The following is a 20,977-nucleotide window of genomic DNA, read 5'->3' as shown; positions in this document are numbered from 1 at the left end:
GACTATCCTAACCCGGGTGCCACGGAGGACCAATCCAGAGCAACACAAAACTTTTTGCTCAACTTTTTCTAATATGTATGGTGGCTCTAGGAGCAAAGAGGTATAGGGGATCCTGCTGGAGATGGCTCACACAAAAATATTATTTATATATTTAGAGACTAGTTGCAGAATGTATTAAAAAGAGCTACTACTTTACACACTGAATTCGTGGGCAGAGGTTAACAAAATGATACCCAAAGACATACAGATAGTGAATTTAGAGAATGTGAGGCCAATGGTGACAGTGATGACTACCTGTAAAGCGCTGCAGAATATTATGCAAGTATAAATACAATCATTCACCTATAGGAATATGTTCTAGTTACAGCGCAATCCATATGTACCAAATTTCATCTATTTCATGTAAAATACCCAAAATGAACAATATCTTAACAATAAGTTAGAGCAGCAGATTTTATGTTAACGTTTCACCTTGGGCTATCTGTCCTCAATCGAGTTTTATAAACTTTATCTATGACTGTCCAATAATCATTCAAAATTAAGTAACCAACATTTTACAATAACTAAACGCAGATAAAATCACAAGTCAAAATAGATAGTATATTCAGTACCTTAAGGAAAAATTTACAGTAATCTCTCTTCAGAGTGTAAATAGCGACTTCACGAAGCCCTTCCAACCCATACATGTCAGCAACCGAGAGAATTTGACTACAAGAGAGAAAAAAACAGAAGTGCGTGAGGATAGTCATCACCACGTGGCAAGAAATACATCTACACTGACAAATGAAGTCAACCTTTTCAATAACCCTTTTCATATAGTTGTGTGTAATTATTTGATCAGATGTTATATAAAACCTAGAAAAATAATTTTAAAAAAACGCAATTTGTTTAATGCACCATATGCAAAGAATGTAAGATAAAACCAAATTTGAAATGGACTAAGATAGTGGTATAAGAAGGTACTACATTTGATCGATCACAACTAATGATCAAAGGACATAAAAGGAGTATTTTTGCTCAGTCATCTCATTTGGAGTAATGACCTTCAGTCAAGTAATAAACTGTCTAGTTAGCTAATCCTGCAGAGCCTGTGGAGAGGGCTAAAGGGAATTTCTTATCAGAAAAATGACTGTTTAAAATCAGCCGTTTATGTAAATGTGTATTTTAGCATATTATTGATTTATAAAAAAAAAACAGAAATATTGCAAGGTTCACATTGGCCACTAGTCGTGATCCTAGACTCAGTTTTACTGTCCTGTGTAGCAGCCACAGGGAGCAAGAGAACACCGGGAGCAAGAGAACAGCTCTGACTATTCTAGAGAAAAATGAGGAGGACAATACAAGTGCATTAGGGTCTTATCTTATAAATCAGTGAAGGATAGAAAGATATGAACACTGCTCACCTTGTGAGGTTGTGTAACCCACAACAAAAGTTAATGCTTTGGAAGGGTAGTCGTACCAGCTGCTGCAACCCCAACAGGTTGGAGGACTCAATGTAGTAATCAGGTAGTGGAGAAGAATGGATAGTTGACAACTGTTGTCTTTCTCCTGATAAAGAAGTTTTCTAACTTCGAAAGAACGTTGAGCATAAAACTGCATAAACGGTGAAACTGCATACAAGACCTTTATTGTGAACATAGAACCAGCAGAGCAGATTTATCCAATCTTCTCCACTACCTCATTGACCTTTATAGAAGAATTTACTAGACCTTTTTTTCCTATTTACTGTACTTTGTTCCGTAAGTCATGTGTAGGTGGCTACTGGAAGTAGGAAGAGGTTAGTTGTGATATCACCCATTGTGACTGGTGGTTCCCATCTTATATACTGTACACAGAGGCGCTACCTGTCATTGTAACCCTGCCTATAATAATGACCGCTGTATAGTCACCTCTACAGAACGGGAAATATGAGTTTAGTATGTAGCCTCATTCAGATAACAGTTTTATTTGTTTATTGTGCAAGCAAGAAAAATGGAGCATATTTCATCAGTGTGCTGGATTGGATTTTCATCCACTTCTGGTCTCAGTCTATGTTTTTACCATGCGTGTAAAAAAAAAAAAAAAAAAAAAAAAGGATAAAAGGAAATATAAGCGTCACCTACCCATTAGTCAGTAAAGGACAGCACTCATGACAGATTTCTCATCGCCTTTTTTTTTTTTTATTTTATTTTGTGGACAACTTGTTTGCAAAAAAATAATTAATGTGTGAATGGAAACTTAGGCTCAGAGATCATACATAGTAAAAGGGAAAAAAAACAAAAAAAAAAAAACCCACAAGATTACAGAAATTTTTTAAATATTTAAGATAGTAAAATGGAAAATCATATACATCTACCGACCTCAATACAGGCTCACAACTGCACAGACCAGACCATCTACGAGGATGAGCACTAATGTCTAGTTTTACAGTACATATAGGTGAAAACTCACAGCAGCCTGATGAAAAGCAATGCCATTTTTACAAGAGCCTTCTCCTTATCTCACCCCAGTTACAGCTAAACCCATGCTTGATAAATGAGGATGGTAGAAAATATAATTTTATCTCTGCAAAACAATTCCTTGCTGATAAATCTGCTGAAATAAAATGCACAGATTCAGCTCTTTCTGTATATTTTAATGGCTAGATGGGCTCTCACCATAACGTTTTATGGTAAATGTTCTATGCAATTCATGCTTATTACAGTCCAAATAAATAGTTTTCATAAACTGAATATCCAAATATTTTTTTTTTTACCCAGGATCAATGTTTTTTGGAAGGTCCATTATTCCTCCATATATGAAGTGCAAGATGACAGTCATATCTGCTGGTTTAACACTGGGAAGATAAAACATCAATAAAAGGCATTTTACATATTACACTGCTGTTAATTTATAGAAAACACTGTCTGTACAAGCTTTTCCTAGAGTATCATTTAAGGGAAAATGTAAAAATTTTTTTTATTTATTTATTTTTTTACACATTGGTAGCAACAGTTACTGTTAAAAGTGGTAGAACTAGTTAGTGGGGCAAAACTAGCAAAGAATATATTTTTAAAGGGATAGCACAATTGTTCAAATAAAATTAAAAAAAAAAGAACTCAGATTTTTGAGTTCTCTGCATCCTGTACTTATTGGAAACCTTCACCGATTACTTCCAGAGGTAGATAACCTGTCCTGTATACAAGGTGATCACACATGTGTTGAGTATCTTAAAAGAGAGTGCCATTACAAAGTGATCAAGCACTTGTGTAAGGCCAATTTCACAGTCCGAGTACGGACCAGCCATGGGGCTCCAGAACCAAACTCAACAGCCTCATATATGCCCGTGAGGCAGTAAAGTTCGAGTCAGGAGCCCCTGAGGCACTGCGGTCCAAGTACTGACTGCGAAACATAGATGTGTGAAACTGGCCAAATCACCACTTTACCAAGAAAGCTTTCAAACTATAGAGGCAAATAATGAAGGAAAGTTTAACACAGCAAACAAAATATTTATTATTTAAAACCAAAGAACTATTAGGGCTTACAAACATGTTGAATGTTTTTCAAGAGTAAAAAGTATACAAAAAACAAAACACTGCACTTTAAAAAGTACCAGCTAAGTGAATGAGACTTATGTAGTCTCAGGCACATGCAGCTTATTTTGTCCTTGGGGATCGGATCAAGTGTTTTTTTTTTTTTTTTTTTTAAACTCTACAGCATGTTAATTCATTTAGCATATTTGCCACGTTTTTCATCCATTCATTTGAATGGAAGGCATAATAACCAAGAGTATTTTATGCAGCATTTAAACTTGCCGTCACTCGCGTATTTGCAGCAGATTTTTCTGCACCAAAAACCAACATGTGCACATAGCCTTACACAGTGTATTTCTACATCATTGCACTGAAGGGTCTGTTACGCAGATGTTCACGAAGCCCTTGGTAAAACTTTTATAAATATTTCTGCAGCTGCAGATAGCACATACTGAAGTAGTGATAGCACTTTCTGACTAAATGAACAAGAGTTTAATATGGGATGTAATTACCCTTCAATCTTGATTAGGTCTCGAGAGGTCTCAGCCCAATATCCACTCAACATAGCAGCAAAGTAAGTAGATCTGGCACACAGCACAGCCCTGTAGAGAGAACAGAGAATCCTAATAAACTCACACAATATTTGTTCATAACCCATAATACACCTTCTTCTAAAGTAACGTCTAATGTCTTTAATCTTAGCTTTATTAAAGGGTTTGCACCATGATGTGAAGTTAGCCTCTATCTTTGGAGATCTTGCTGTTCACTGGGGTCCCAAAGCTGGGACCTCTACCGACCCCCACAACCAGACTCTGTAGAGCCTTGTCTGAACTGAATGAATGAAGGAAGGAAGGTCAAGCATACACACCTCCACTCCATGCATTCTCAAAGAAGTGGTAAAATTGCCAGGTAGTGGTGTACAGTAGCACCCCCTCTTCCTGAGACCAGGGAGCAGTGTCAGACTGGGGTGCCAAGGGCCCACCAGTAACCAACTCCAGGGCCCCACTTTCAGCTACATGCAAATATAACATTATCCACAATCACAAATTCATTTAACAATCTACCCAGTTCATTGTTATATCAATAAGATGCTGCATTTGTCTGTACATAGTGAATCAAGTATATTGTGACAAGTACTGCTCATATAGGAGAGTGGTGACCCACCAGAGGATTCTCCTGTTCTCCCGTGGGCCAGTCCAAGCCTGCCAGGGAGTGATGGAAGATGCATAAAGACACTGGTCTGTGTACATTTTTTTTTTTTTTTTTTTTTTTTTAAAGGTCTATTGCAATACCTTAGCGGTCATTAAATCCCCCATTCTCTGCTGACCTGTCCCAGTCTACACAACGAAGCTGACAAGTGTACTACAAAAAAAAAAACAGGAAATGCAAGCCAGAGATAAGCCATCCATTACTGTACGAGATAAATGTAGACCCAAAAGAGAAAATTATCATGATCAAAAGCAAAAATAAAACCACAACAAAAACAAATGCATTATTCGTACAGCGATGTTTGAGATTTCAGTAGAAGGAAAAATCTTTCATTTACCTAGCTTATTAATCTGCTTCTTGAACATGACTTCAGATCTGTGATACCGTGCTGTGTGTGTAAAGACACAAAGGGACTGTCCTAATTTCCATTTTTATCTGTTCCCCAAACACAAAGTTCAGGGATAGAGCCATAACAGGCTCAGGTTAGCACCAAATCATAGCAGGAGTTATCTTATGAAGGGAAACCGTTCCACTGACTGACCATGATAAAATGCCATCTAAAATCCAAACAATCCGTCAGTGGAAAACCAAAATTAAAAACGACACCAAGTTTGTAATTCCCACAAACATAGCGATATTTGGGACATTATAACTATTCAAATTTTTCCTGCCAGAATCCAATGCATAAATATACAAAAACCATAATCCATTCAAAACCAGTGATCATAATTAGAAGCTATATCCTGGCACATAATGTGCAAAAAAAAGCACTGTCAATTTGCACAACATTGGGCTTTTGTCTATCAATAACCATACAACCTCATGTATGAGAATTAATGGGAATGCATATAAGGACCACAGAAGTCTGCCATGCACATCAAATGCTCATTTGGCAAATACTTCTCACAACTACAGTACAGACCAAAAGTTTGGACACACCTTCTCATTTAAAGATTTTTCTGAATTTTCATGACTATGAAAATTGTACATTCACACTGAAGGCATCAAAACTATGAATTAACACATGTGGAATTATATACTTAACAAAAAAGTGTGAAACAACTGAAAATATGTCTTATATTCTAGGTTCTTCAAAGTAGCCACCTTTTGCTTTGATGACTGCTTTGCATACTCTTGGCATTCTCTTGATGAGCTTCAAGAGGTAGTCACCGGAAATGGTTTTCACTTCACAGGTGTGCCCTGTCAGGTTTAATATGTGGGATTTCTTGCCTTATAAATGGGGTTGGGACCATCAGTTGTGTTGTGCAGAAGTCTGGTAGATACACAGCTGATAGTCCTACTGAATAGACTGTTAGAATTTGTATTATGGCAAGAAAAAAGCAGCCAAGTAAAGAAAAACGAGTGGCCATCATTACTTTAAGAAATGAAGGTCAGTCAGTCCGAAAAATTGGGCAAACTTTGAAAGTGTTCCCAAGTGCAATTGCAAAAACCATCAAGCGCTACAAAGAAACTGGCTCACATGAGGACCGCCCCAGGAAAGGAAGACCAAGAGTCACCTCTGCTTCTGAGGATAAGTTTATCCGAGTCACCAGCCTCAGAAATCGCAGGTTAACAGCAGCTCAGATTAGAGACCAGGTCAATGCCACACAGAGTTCTAGCAGCAGACACATCTCTTCAACAACTGTTAAGAGGAGACTTTGTGCAGCAGGCCTTAATTGTAAAATAGCTGCTAGGAAACCACTGCTAAGGACAGGCAACAGGCAGAAGAGACTTGTTTGGGCTAAAGAACACAAGGAATGGACATTAGATCAGTGGAAATCTGTGCTTTGGTCTGAGGAGTCCAAATTTGAGATCTTTGGTTCCAACCACAATGTCTTTGTGCGACGCAGAAAAGGTGAACGGATGGACTCTACATGCCTGGTTCCCACGGTGAAGCATGGAGGAGGAGGTGTGATGGTGTGGGGGTGCTTTACTGGTGACACTGTTGGGGATTTATTCAAAATTGAAGGCATACTGAACCAGCATGGCTACCACAGCATCTTGCAGCGGCATGCTATTCCATCCGGTTTGCGTTTAGTTGGACCATCATTTATTTTTCAACAGGACAATGACCCCAAACACACCTCCAGGCTATTTGACCAAGAAGGAGAGTGATGGGGTGCTACGCCAGATGACCTGGCCTCCACAGTCACCAGACCTGAACCCAATCGAGATGGTTTGGGGTGAGCTGGACCGCAGAGTGAAAGCAAAAGGGCCAACAAGTGCTAAGCATCTCTGGGAACTCCTTCAAGATTGTTGGAAGACCATTTCAGGTGACTACCTCTTGAAGCTCATCAAGAGAATGCCAAGAGTGTGCAAAGCAGTCATCAAAGCAAAAGGCGGCTACTTTGAAGAACCTAGAATATAAGACATATTTTCAGTTGTTTCACACTTTTTTGTTAAGTATATAATTCCACATGTGTTAATTCATAGTTTTGACGCCTTCAGTGTGAATGTACAGTTTTCATAGTCCTGAAAATACAGAAAAATCTTTAAATGAGAAGGTGTGTCCAAACTGTACATAATAAACATGAGCTTGTGGCTAAGCGTATATGTTAATATCAATGTGTGGAAGGGGTGTTCCGATCAGTGAGGGTATCCCCTAGTAGACAATGCTGTAGCTTACTTTTATACAATAATGCATTGTCAAATGGATATTTGATATTACATAAAAAAAAAAAAAAAAAAAAAAAACCACACAAAGTTGATGGGTGTAAGGAAATAAGTTGCAACCTAACAAGTGCAGCAATCACTTTTTATATACCGTACATCACTCTTTATTAACCAAAAGTAACATTTTTTAAATCTACATATATGTTATCTATACCTGTACTCAAAGACCCAAACAAACAAGATTATGTCAGGTGTTAAAATAAATGGCCTTTGCTCACAACACACCAAAAAAAAAGGGAAATACACACAATAAAATTGATTTATTCAATAGATCACAGATACAGTGGGGGGAAATAATTATTTGATCCTTTGCTGTTTTTTTAAGTTTGCCCAAAGACATGAACAGTCTATAATTTTAAGGGTAGGTTAATTTTAAACATTGAGAGATAGAATATCCCCCCCCCCAAAAAAAAAAAAAAAATCAAGAAAATCACATTGTACAAATTAGATATTTTTTTTTGCATTTTGCAATGAGAAATAAAGTATTTGATCCCTCTGGCAAACACCACCTAATACTTGGTGACAAACCCTTGTTGGCAAGCACAGCAGTCAGACATTTTTTGTAGTTGATGATGAGGGTTGCGCACATGTCAGGAGGAATTTTGGTCCACTCCTCTTTGCAGATCATCTCTAAATCATTCAAATTTTGAGGCTGTTGCTTGGCAACTCGGAGCTTCAACTCCCTCCATAAGTTTTCTATGGGATTAAGGTCTGGAGACTGGCTAGGCCACTCCATGACCTTACCGTGCTTCTTTTTGAGCCACTCCTTTGTTGCCTTGGCTGTATGTTTTGGGTCATTGTCTTGCTGGAAGACCCAGCCACGACCCATCTTCAATGCTCTTACTGAGGGAAGGAGGTTGTTGCCCAAAATCTTGCGATACATGACCCCATCCATCTTCCCTTCAGTACGGTGCAGGTGTCATGTTCCCTTTACAGAAAAGCACCCCCAAAGTATAATGTTTCCCCCACCATGCTTCACGATTGGGATGATGTTCTTAGGGTTGTACTCATCCTCCTTCCTGCAAACACAGAGTTGAGTTAATGCCAAAGAGCTCAATTTTTGTCTCATCTGACCACAGCACCTTCTCCCAATAACTCACAGAATCATCCAGGTGTTCATTGGTAAACTTCAGAAGGGCCTGCACATGTGCCTTCTTGAGCAGGGGGCCTTGCGGGCACTGCAGGAATTTAAACCTTTAAGCCGTAATGTGTTACCAATGGTTTTCTTGGTGACTGTGGTCCCAGCTGCCTTTAGATCATTAACAAGTTCCCCCCGTGTAGTTTTAGGCTGATCACTCACCTTCCTCATGATCAAGGATACCCCACGAGGTGAGATTTTGCATGGTGCCCCAGATCGATGTCAATTGACAGTCATTTTGTATTTCTTCCATTTTCTTACCATTGCACCAACGGTTGTCTCCTTCTCACCCAGGGTCTTACTTATGGTTTTGTAGCCCATTCCAGCTTTGTGCAGGTCTATGATCTTGTCCCTTACATCCTTAGAAAGCTCTTTGGTCTTGCCCATGTTGTAGAGGTTAGTGATTAATTGAGTCTGTGGACAGGAGTCTTTTATATAGGTGACTGTATAAAAGACTCCTGTGGGAGTCTTTAATGCAGGTAATGAGTTGATTAGGAGGGTCTAACTGGTCTGTAGGAGCCAGAACTCAATGGTTTATAGGGGATCAAATACTTGTTTCTCACTGCAAAATGCAAATACATTTATCTAATTTATACAATGATTTTCTTGATTTTTTTTGGGATATTCTATCTCTCAATGTTAAAATTAACCTACCCTTAAAATTATAGACTGTTCATGTCTTTGTGAGTGGGTAAACTTACAAGAAACAGCAAGGGATCAAATAATTATTTCCCCCACTGTACCAGAGTATGACAAGTGCAGCCATGGCCTTCATTGGGGTTGAATGCATCAGCATACCTTTAATTCTCTTTACAGTAAGGAAAGATCTGACTGCACCATTCTGTGAGATGATTCATAGCAAAAAAAATCCCCTATTTTCCATGCAGTGCACATTATGGTTAATGACCAACATAAGCCACTGTTTATGCAGAAACATATATTTTAGCCTACTCCCAACACATACCAGTAGCATATCATGAACAGTAACAGAGAAAGTGGCATCAGAAAAACTACAACCAGTTATTGACATCCCCCCCCTTTGTACAGCATTCCAGTCAACAGGAAGAAAAGTTCCTCTAAGGCAGGGGTCTCAAACTCAGCTGGGTATATGGGCCGCACATGGAAAAAATTTGAATTTGGGGGGCCGCATTCTTTGTTCAATGTGACATTTTTAGTGATACCATTTTTTTTGTATACACCTTTTGAACATTTTTGCCGTGTTTATTTTTTTATGGCTTGGGTCGTTATGGATGTGGCGATAATAAACGTGCACTTTTTTGTGTTTACTTTAGTTTACATATAAAACAGCATTTTTAGTGCCCAATATTTTTTCATGCTTTATTTTATTTTTTATTTTTTTTACAATTTTATTTCCCCCAATTGGCCACATACAGTAATATTGTCTTACAATTAGCATCATATAGTAATAATGGAAAACATCTTGTAGTAATGTTCCCCATCCAAGTCCCCATCTTGTACTAATGTGCCCCATCCAGGTCCCCATCCTGTGGCAACGTTCCCCATCCTGGCGCCCATCTTGTACTAATGTGCCTCATCCAGGTCCCCATCTTGGGGCTGTGTGCCCCATCCAGGTCCCCATCCTGTGGCAATGTTCCCCATCCAGGTCCCCATCTTGTGGCTCTGGTCCCCATCTTGTGGCTCTGTGCCCCATCCAGGTCCCCATCTTGTGGCTCTGTGCCCCATCCAGGTCCCCATCTTGTGGCTCTGTGCCCCATCCAGGTCCCCATCCTGTGGCAACGTTCCCCATCCTGGCGCCCATCTTGTGGCTATGTGCCCCATCCAGGTCCCCATCTTGTGGCTATGTGCCCCATCCAGGTCCCCATCTTGTGGCTATGTGCCCCATCCAGGTCCCCATCTTGTGGCTATGTGCCCCATCCAGGTCCCCATCTTGTGGCTATGTGCCCCATCCAGGTCCCCATCTTGTGGCTATGTGCCCCATCCAGGTCCCCATCTTATGGCAATGTGCCCCATCCAGGTCCACATCTTATGGCAATGTGCCCCATCCAGGTCCACATCTTATGGCAATGTGCCCCATCCAGGTCCACATCTTGAGGCTATGTGCCCCATCCAGGTCCCCATCTTGAGGCTCTGTGCCCCATCCAGGTCCCCATCCTGTGGCTATGTGCCCCATCCAGGTCCCCATCCTGTGGCTATGTGCCCCATCCAGGTCCCCTCTTGTGGCTATGTGCCCCATCCAGGTCCCCTCTTGTGGCTATGTGCCCCATCCAGGTCCCCTCTTGTGGCTATGTGCCCCCTGTGCTGTTCTTCACACACATAAAATAGAAAAAAAAAAAAGATGATTCTCACCTGTCCTCCGTTCCCTCGGCGGCCTTCCTGCAGATGTGGCCCGCAGGCACCACAGAGTCCGACCCCTTGACGATCCCGACCTGGTCCAGGAGGAGCCGCCGACAGCAGCGCTGCATTGCCGCACAGAGACTGTCTCCCAGCACAGCATTTTCAATGTCAGCCGCCGGCCAATCAGAGGCCAGCAGCTGACATCTGCATATGGCAATGACGTCATACTCGCTGCGCCGACACGCAGATATCAGCTGCTGGCCTCTGATTGGCCGGCGGCTGGCATTGGAAATGCAGTGCTGGGAAACAGTCTCTGTGTGGCAATTCAGCGCTGCTGTCGGCGGCTCCTCCTGGACCAGGTCGGGATCGTCAAGGGGTCTGTGCCTGCGGGCCGCATAAAGCAGCCTCAGGGGCCGCATGCGGCCCGCGGGCCGCGTGTTTGAGACCCCTGCTCTAAGGCCACATTCACAGGTTCAGTTTTACAGCAGTATTTGTAAGATAAAACCAGGAGTGGAACAATCAGAGGAAAAGTATAATAGAAACATGTTACCACTTCGGCATTTATAAGCCAAAACCAGGAGTGCGTGAAAAATACAGATGTCAAATACTGAACGTGTGAATGTGACCTAAGGTTAAGTTCTTCAACTTCAGTCCTCAAGAGATCAGGTTTTCAGGATTTCCTTAGTATTGCCCAGATAATAATTTCATCACCTGTACAATACTAAAGAAATCCTGAAAACATGACCTGTTGGCGGCTCATGAGGACTGAAGTTTGGGAACACTGCTCTAAGGTATCGCCTATCATTACATGTAGGGGGTCTTTTTTCTATTAATAGAATAATAAGTTGCTCATTTAATCATCCCCTTCGTCTACTCAGATAATTTGTTGCATCTGTGACTCTATGGCATGTATTTAAAAAAAAAAAAAAAGTTTAATGAGTAATTTGTTGAAGCTGTTGTGTGCTTTAGACTCTTTAGGTCACACTTCTAAAAGGAAACCCATCACACTATACTTGCAGTCCAACCTGGACGACATGGTATAGAGGAGGAGGAGAAGCTGAGCTAAGTGATATATGGGATTTGTTAGAAAAGATTCAGCATAACTCCTACTTTATTAATTAAAATCCCTGATGTTTGCACAAGAGTCCAGTGGGCGGTCCTACTAGTGATTGACAGTCTTCCCTATGTGACTGTGCATGCAGAGATAACTGTCAATCAATGAATAGGACCACCCACTGGACTGACACATGCAAACACCAGGTATTTGAATGAACAAAATGCAAATTTTACTGAAACGTTTCCCACAAAAATGTCCATCAATCCAATCAACTCCTCCTCTAATATCCTGTCTGCAGATCAGATATCATTTTTAGCATGACTGGTTCCCTGTAAACGGACTGACTGACAGCACTAAACGACTGCTGATCAGAAAATATTTCAGATCTGCGGTCATTTAATAGCCTGTTTACACAGGCAGAGCGCAATAAACGATTTGCATTGAACGATCTGTAATAGATCGTAAACAGGACCTGTGCTGCTGAGAATAGCAGACAAGGCACTGCAAAGAATGATTATCTTTTAACCAAGCCCAAAAAAATACATATACAGTACAGACCAAAAGTTTGGACACACCTTCTCATTTAAAGATTTTTCTGTATTTTCATGACTTTGAAAATTGTACATTCACACTGAAGGCATCAAAACTATGAATTAACACATGTGGAATTATATACTTAACAAAAAAGTGTGAAACAACTGAAAATATGTCTTATATTCTAGGTTCTTCAAAGTAGCCACCTTTTGCTTTGATGACTGCTTTGCACACTCTTGGCATTCTCTTGATGAGCGAATGCGTCTATCCCCAGGCATACGTCGTCTGGATCTAGGGAGAAGTATTTTTCTGCCTTGGTGTTGTGGCGTCTTGCAAAGAGGTCCACCTCCGGACGACCCCATTGTCTGGTCAGCATGTGGAAAAATGTTTGAGTCCAGCTCCCATTCCCCCGGATGGATATTCCTTCTGCTCAGAAAATCGGCCTGGATGTTGTCTGAGCCTTTTATGTGCAGACCTGATAAGGAACGAAGATGTCCTTCTGCCCAGAAGAATATTCTTGCCGAGATACTTTTTAGATTCTCGTACCTTGTACTCTCTTGATGGGACAGGTGAGCTACGGTAGTCATGTTGTCTGAATAGACTTTTACGTGTTTGCCCGTAATGATTGGAGCTGACATTTTGAGTGCCTCCTCCACTGCCTTTAACTCGTGGAAGTTGGAGGATCTTCTGCTGGTCTCTTCTGTCCAGACCCCTTGGAAGGGGGTTTGAGCCACGACGGCTCCCCATCCAGTCTTGCTGGCATCTACCGTGACTGTTGTCAGAGGGAACTGAGACCATGGAACCCCGGTTTCTAGGTTTTTTGGGCTGAGCCACCATGATAGGGATGTCTTCACATAATGAGGGATCATGATCTTTCTGTTTAGGGAGTCTGGGGATCCGTCCCACTGTGCAAGAATATGGGTTTCCAATACTCTGGTGTGAGCCTGAGCCCAGGCTACGGATTGGATGCAGGCTGTCATGGAGCCGAGGGTTGACATGGCAGACCTTAGGGACACTCTGTTCAGGGCCTTCAGATTCGAGATCTTGGATCTCAAAAGTATCTGTTTGTCTTTCGGTAGGAAGGAGGTTTGTCTGGCGGAGTCTAGTAGAACACCCAGAAATGTTTTTTCTGTGGCAGAGACCAGGTCTGACTTTTGATGATTTATCAACCATCCTAGGGTGGTCAGGATTTGGATTGTTCTCTGCAGATCTTCCTGGAGTGATTCCACCGAGGGACCTACTAGTAAGAAGTCGTCGAGGTAGGGAACGATGCAGATTTTTTCTTTTCTGATTGAAGCCACTACCTCTGACATAATTTTGGTGAATATTCTTGGTGCTGAGGATATCCCGAACGGCAATACGTTGAATTGAAAATGCAAACCTTAGAAATTTCCGGTATGTTGTATGTATAGGGATGTGATAGTATGCGTCCTGTAAGTCGATGGTTGCCATCACATATCCTTGTCCTATCAAGGGAACTGCTGATCTGATGGACTCCATCTTGAATCTTCGGTAGATGATGTATTGGTTTAAGGGTTTCAGATTTATTATTATTCTGTAGGTGCCGTTTGGTTTCGTTATCATAAACAGGCGTGAATAGTGGCCTGTGTGTCTTTCTGTTTTTGGGACCGGTGAAATAGCCCCCAAGATAGTAGGTTTTTTAAGCCGGACATCAGTGCGGTCTTTAATCTCAGGGAGGTTAGACGAGTTATCCTTACTTTTCTTGGAGGATATGAGGAGAATTCGATCTTTACTCCTTCTTGAATTACCTTCAAGACCCATTGATTGGAGCAGATCTTTTGCCATTGGGGAAGGTATTTCATGATTAGTCCCCCCACTGCTCTGGCGTCACCGCTTCTGTTGTCGCTGTCCTTTTGGGAAAAAAATATTCCTATCTTTCCCCCCTTTGGGGTAGCTCCACCGACCAGACTTGCCTTTCCCCCTGTACTGGGGATTCTGTTCCCGAGGGGGGGCAAAAGGGGGTCTTCTTGTAGTGTCTGGGTTCAGGCAGGGATTTCTTTTTATCAGCCGCCTTCTCCAGGAGGTCGTCAAGGGCCTGGCCAAACATATATTCTCCCCTGAAGGGAATGGAACAAAGTTTTATTTTAGAAGCCACGTCACCGCTCCACGATTTCAGCCATAGTGCTCGCCTTGTGGAGCTCGATAGGACTGCTGCCCTGGCGGTTACCCTCACAGATTCCGCTGAAGCATCCGCCAGGAAGTCAGTGGCTTTCTGCAGTAAAGGTAGGGAAGCTTGTATCTCCTCTCTAGATGTGCCCATAGCTAGGTGCTCTTCAAGCTAGTTGAGCCATCTTGACATGGACCGTGCAACACACGTGGAGACCACGTTTGTGTTCAGAAGGACTGCTGATGTTTCCCAGGATTTTCTGAGAAGGCTGTCCATCTTGCGGTCCAGAGAATCCTTTAGTTGCGATGAGTCTTCGAATGGCAATACTGTCTTTTTAGCGGCTCTTGCCACCTGAATATCGACTTTAGGTACCTTGGTCCAACATTTTGAGGTTTCTTCATCTACGGGAAACCTGTCTTTCAATTCCGCTGGTGTATTCAGTCGTCTTTCAGGATTTTCCCATTCGTCCAGGATTAGATCCTGCATGTTTTTATGTATTGGGAACACCATCTTTTTCTTTGAGCGGAGACCACTGAACATCTCTTCCTGGACTGATCTAGTGGGTTTCTCTTCTTCCACTTCCATTGTTCTTCTTACTGCTGAGGGGAGGTCTTCCATAAATTCCATTGAGAAATAATATTTATCATCTTCCAGACCTTCCTCTGCTGGACTAAGTTCACCTTCCTCTATAGGGTCTTCTGGAAGGAGCATCTCGTCCTGGGAGTCCGAGTCTTCTTTTTCTTCCAGGGAAATTTTCCTCTTTTTTGCCTTTGGAGGCGGATCAGAAGTAGATTGGGAAAAGAAGGCCAATGAAGACTGAACCTCCTGACGGACTATCCCTTTGATCTCGTCTATGAGGGACGGCTGTTCTTCTCCCAAAATCTTTTCTGTGCATTTTTGGCATAAATATTTTTTGCTTGAAGAAGATAGTTTTTTTGAACATATAGCACATTTTCGGCTAGATTTATTTCCTGGTGCAGGATCCTTGTCCCTCTACAAAAGAGGGAGAAGGGTAATTAATGTATCAATTCTAACCTGCACCTAGGAAAGGACCCCCCAGTGCCAGACTTAATGGGACTGGAATTGCGCTGGGCTCCGTAGACATGGAGAAGATAGATTTCTGACCATCCAATGTAACAATACAAAAAGGATTAGGTCCTACCTTAGATGTCTTCAGTCCAGGGCTCTTATATAGGCGACTGGACTCAGCACTCTCCCTCTTCCCCTGGGGAGGGGGGTGGTAAGGCTCCTCCCCCTTGGTCCAATTGGTGAAGCAGGAACACCTGCGATCACCTGCGGGGTTATTTATTATTCGTTTTTTGTTTTTTTTCTTTTTTCCCCCTCTCTCTCTCGGGAGCCCAACGGACCGTAAGTGACCCTTTTCCGGCGTCTCACGTCACTTTCCGGCCGTTTCCAAGTTACTGCGTTCCAGGGTGGAACGCACACCGGAAGTCACGTTATCGGCGGTCCGCGTCACTTCCGGGATCCAGCGCGCGTCTCTCCGCTATGGAGACCGCCGGAGGCCACCTTGAGAGGGGGGAGCAGCGGGGCTGGAGAGCTCGAGGAGGCCTCCAGCCCGACACCCAACGGACCTTACCCGGAGGCGCGGACTCGGTGGGACAGGAGTCCCGGAGGAGACGGGAGCAGCATAAGGGGAGGAGGAGAAAAAACTGCCCGGTCCCAGCTGCCCGGCTTTAAAAGGTATACTGGGAGTCTGCCGCCGGCACAGAGCACCCTGGATGACCTCTTCATCCCAATAGGGACAGGAAAAACACTGGAGGGAGGGGCTATATAACCTCTTTGTGTTTCCTGTCCCTATTCGAGTGGGGTGACATCCTCCTTTGGTGCTGTCGTGGGGGGGGTTATTGGAGAAATTACTGTTTTCTCTGCTGCAGATCCACTGGTTCTCTGAATGTTGAGTTATGTATATCCCCACTCACACCACTGATTGTCAGCTTTCTGATTATGCAGTGTACCCAGAAAATCACCAATCACTGAAGGGGGTTGGGGGTTACATAGAGCAGCAGTACTACATGGCACGTGAGATCTAATGATAATCTTCTGCTGATAAAACACTGATTTTATTAAAATTGCAAGCTTAGTAAGTGACATCACTAGAATCATGGTCTCTGTTTTATTATTAATATTACTAAACTGCTCAAAAAAATAAAGGGAACACTCAAATAACACATCCTAGGTCTGAATGAATGAAATATTCTCATTGAATACTTTGTTCTGTACAAAGTTGAATGTACTGACAACAAAATCACACAAAAATAATCAATGGAAATCAAATTTATTAACCAATGGAGGCCTGGATTTGGAGTCACCCCCAAAATAAAAGTGGAAAAACACACTACAGGCTGATCCAACTTTGATGTAATGTCCTTAAAACAAGTCAAAATGAGGCTCAGTATTGTGTGTGGCCTCCACGTGCCTATATGACCTCCCTACAACGCATGGGCATGCTCCTGATGAGGTTGCGGATGGTCTCCTGTGGGATCTCCTCCCAGACCTGGACTAAAGCATCCGCCACCTCCTGGACAGTCTGTGGTGCAACGTGACGTTGGTGGATGGAGCGAGACATGATGTCCCAGATGTGCTCAATCGGATTCGGGTCTGGGGAACGGGCGGGCAAGTCCATAGCTTCAATGCCTTCATCTTGCAGGAACTGCTGACACACTCCAGCCACATGAGGTCTGGCATTGTCCTGCATTAGGAGGAACCCAGGGCCAACCGCACCAGCATATGGTCTCACAAGGGGTCTGAGGATCTCATCTCGGTACCTAATAGCAGTCAGGCTACCTCTGGCGAGCACATGGAGGGCTGTGCGGCCCTCCAAAGAAATGCCACCCCACACCATTACTGACCCACTGCCAAAACGGTCATGCTGAAGGATGTTGCAGGCAGCAGATCGCTCTCCATGGCGTCTCCAGACTCTGTCACGTCTGTCACATGTGCTCAGTGTGAACCTACTTTCATCTGTGAAGAGCACAGGGCACCAGTGGCGACTTTACCAATCCTGGTGTTCTGTGGCAAATGCAAAGTGTCCTGCACGGTGTTGGTCTGTGAGCACAACCCCCATCTGTGGACGTCGGGCCCTCATACCACCCTCATGGAGTCGGTTTCTAACCGTTTGTGCAGACACATGCACATTTGTGACCAGCTGGAGGTCATTTTGCAGGGCTCTGGCAGTGCTCCTCCTGTTCCTCCTTGCACAAAGGCAGAGGTAGTGGTCCTGCTGCTGGGTTGTTGCCCTCCTACGCCCCCTCCACGTCTCCTGGTGTACTGGCCTGTCTCCTGGTAGCGCCTCCAGCTGCTGGAGACTACGCTGACAGACACAGCAAACCTTCTTGCCACAGCTCGCATTGATGTGCCATCCTGGATGAGCTGCACTACCTGAGCAACCTCTGTGGGTTGTAGAGTTCGTCTCATGCTACGAGTGTGAAAGCACAACCAACATTCAAAAGTGACCAAAACATCAGCCAGAAAGCATTGGTACTGAGATGTGGTCTGTGGTCCCCACCTGCAGAACCACTCCTTTGAGGATGTCTTGATAATTGCCAATAATTTCCATCTATTGTCTATTCCATTTGCACAACAGCATGTGAAATTGATTGTCAATCAGTGTTGCTTCCTAAGTGGACAGTTTGATTTCACAGAAGTTTGATTTACTTGGAGTTATATTCTGTTTAAGTGTTCCCTTTATTTTTTTGAGCAGTGTACATGGCAAAAAACTGTTGACAGATTCCCTTTAAAATACGCGTGTATAGGAGTATAATATATGTTTATTTACATTATAATTCGGGTTTTATTTCAAAAGCCTGCAGCAGTTAAAGGGTTAAAGATTGCCTGGATCCTTTTCGGCTGGTTTTGTCTAGTTTAATTTAATATACTTTATGTCCAAATTTCTATTCTGTTATTGTCCGCTGTATATCTGTCTCCTCCATGTAAACTGCTAATATTAGAATAAAAAAAATAAAATAAAATAAAAACAAAGCAATGACATTGGGAACCTCTAATACCTGTGCGCATGGAAAGCAGTTTCTTCCACTTGGATAGCTACGTCAGAAGCAAAGGATTGTTTGAAAAGTGACAGCAAATCTTTACCAAGGTCAGATGATGCTTCATTTCCAGTAACGTCTATAGTTTGAAAAAAAAATAAATAAATTATCCGTATTAAAATACAAATGTATTACATTATGACTGCATAATGGTGTAACCGAGGAATGAATCACTATTGTTCCGTAGGGGTAAGGTAGCTCCTTATGCAGAGTGGCATGCCAGGTCTTGCACACCAGTATGAGGAGACTTAAATGCCTTGCAATGCTCCTCTGGGAAATTAAATGTGCAAACTGGTCTCTTCAGAGAGGAAGAGGACCTGAACTCTAGCGCCACCTATTGGAAGTAGCAATCCTACAAGTCAATATCGACCCTTTAACGAGCCTTGCAATAGGACTTAGGATAAAAGACAAATCACTATGTTTCTGGGTATTGCCGCTTGTCAGTGCAAAGTGTGACATCAGATTTGGACTTCCAATAGGTGGCATTAGAGTTCAAGTCCTTTTCTTCTCTGAAGAGACAATTTGCGTATTTAATTTCCCAGAGGAGCATGCAAAGCATTCAAGTCTCCTCATACTGTCATGCCAGACCTGGCATGCCACTCTCCACAAGGAGAAACCTTACGCCTTAGATCCCAGTCTTAGCCTCTCACCTAGCTAAATCAGATCTCATGCTTTGCACTTCTGAGGGGCAATACCCCAAAGCATAGTGTCTACAAATTGGAGATTCTGATTTGTCTTTTATCCCAAGTCATATGATAAGGCTCGTTAGAGAGTCGATATTGACTTTTAGGATTGCTACTTCCTATAGGTGGCACTAGAGCGCAAGTCCTCTTCCTCTCTGAAGAGACAATTTGCATATTATTCCATAATATTTTTAGCTGCTATAAAAAAACATCCTGAAGGCACACACTATAGTAGCACAGAGTAGGCAGGAGTTTACATAGGACCTGCACATAACTACAATGGTGCTTGAAAATTTGGTAAGCATTTCCATATTTCTGCATAATTTTGGGTGATTTATTTAAAAAAAATAAATAAAAAAAGGGGTTGGACAACCCTTTTAAATTACGGTATCTATCAAAGTCTGATCTTCAGACACCTTTGTGGAAGTGTATAATGGTAAAAACAAAAGGAGATTTCTGCAGAAATCTCAAGAGTTGTTGATGCCCATCAGGTTGGAAAAGGTTAAAGAACTCTCCCTAAAAGAATTGGGACTCCACAATCAGACAGATTGTGTACAAATAGAGGACATTCAAGACTTATTTCTTTTCCCAGAAGTGGAAAGCCAACAAAGATCATGGCTTATAATAGTCCGCAAGGTCTCAAAGAGACCCAAGGTAATGCAACAAAAGGCCTCCCTCAGATTAGTCAACGTCAATGTTCATAAGTCCACCATCAGGATACTTAACCACAGTGGCATGCATGACAGAATTGCAAACTGAAAGCATCTACTCTCCGAAAAAGAAAATTGCTGCCCACCCGCAGTTTGCTAAAGATCAACTGGACAAGCCAGAAGGCTTTTAGAACAATGTTTTGTAAACGGATGAGACCAAAGTAGACTATTTTGGTTTCAATAAGAAGCATTAGCTTTGGAGAAAGAAAAATGCTGCACTACAGCATAAAAACCCCATAAATCTGTGAAACACGGTGGTGGTAGTGTCATGGTTTGGACCTAGTTTGCTGCATCCGTGCCAGACAGCACACAATGGAACAATGAATTCCAAATTATAGCAGCAAATTCTAAAGAGAATGTTATATCAGTCCATGAGCTGAAGCTCAAGAAAACGTGGTCATGCAGCAAGGCAGTGTGCCAAAGAACTAACGTAGTTTTATAGAAGAGTGGTTAGAGAAGATCAAAGTTTTGGAATGGTCAAGTTAAAGTCCTGACATTACAGAAATGTTGTAGAGGGACTTGATGCGAGTAGTTCATGGGAGAAAACCCACCAACATAACAGAGTCAAGGGAGGATTTGGGCTAAAATTTCTCCAATCCCGGTGTACAGGACTAATCAATAGTTACCGGAAATGTTTAGCTGCAGCTATAAATGCACAAGGGGTCACATCAAATACTGGAAACAAAGGACTTGTGCAAAAATATGATGTCTTTTTAGGTCAAATTTATGCAAAAAATAAAAAATTTCTGAAGTGTTCAGACTTTCACTGTTTTAAGGCCCACACAATCAGGAGCAGGAGCTTTATAAGCAGTGATCAACGCTGATCGCATTATACATGGGAAAAGCAAAGGAAAAAAACAAATTTTATTGCATCTAAAGAATTCCATGTGTATAGGTAGAAAGTTCACGGCTCACTGGACAACCCTAGGGCTGTCTGACAAAGGTGGATATATTAGTTGAAATTCCATAATGAA

General features: G+C 42.3%; 1 protein-coding gene across 1 annotated transcript in view; it reads right to left on the bottom strand.

Moving 5' to 3' along the window:
- BTBD8 (BTB domain containing 8) overlaps positions 1-20,977 on the bottom strand; it is a 101,337-nt gene that overhangs the window by 62,831 nt on the left and 17,529 nt on the right. Inside the window, exons 4-7 of the mRNA XM_073643188.1 lie at positions 18,572-18,689; positions 4,004-4,093; positions 2,735-2,815; positions 612-708 (exon numbers count right to left, since the gene is read on the bottom strand). Of these exons, the coding sequence (XP_073499289.1) occupies positions 612-708; positions 2,735-2,815; positions 4,004-4,093; positions 18,572-18,689 (386 nt within the window). The remainder of the gene's footprint in view (positions 1-611; positions 709-2,734; positions 2,816-4,003; positions 4,094-18,571; positions 18,690-20,977) is intronic.

This window comes from Phyllobates terribilis, unplaced genomic scaffold, assembly GCF_046119375.1.
Source record: "Phyllobates terribilis strain yellow unplaced genomic scaffold, ASM4611937v1 Scaffold_8__6_contigs__length_399053987, whole genome shotgun sequence".
Classification (NCBI taxonomy): domain Eukaryota; kingdom Metazoa; phylum Chordata; class Amphibia; order Anura; family Dendrobatidae; genus Phyllobates; species Phyllobates terribilis.
This window is presented reverse-complemented; position numbering and strand designations above follow the sequence as displayed.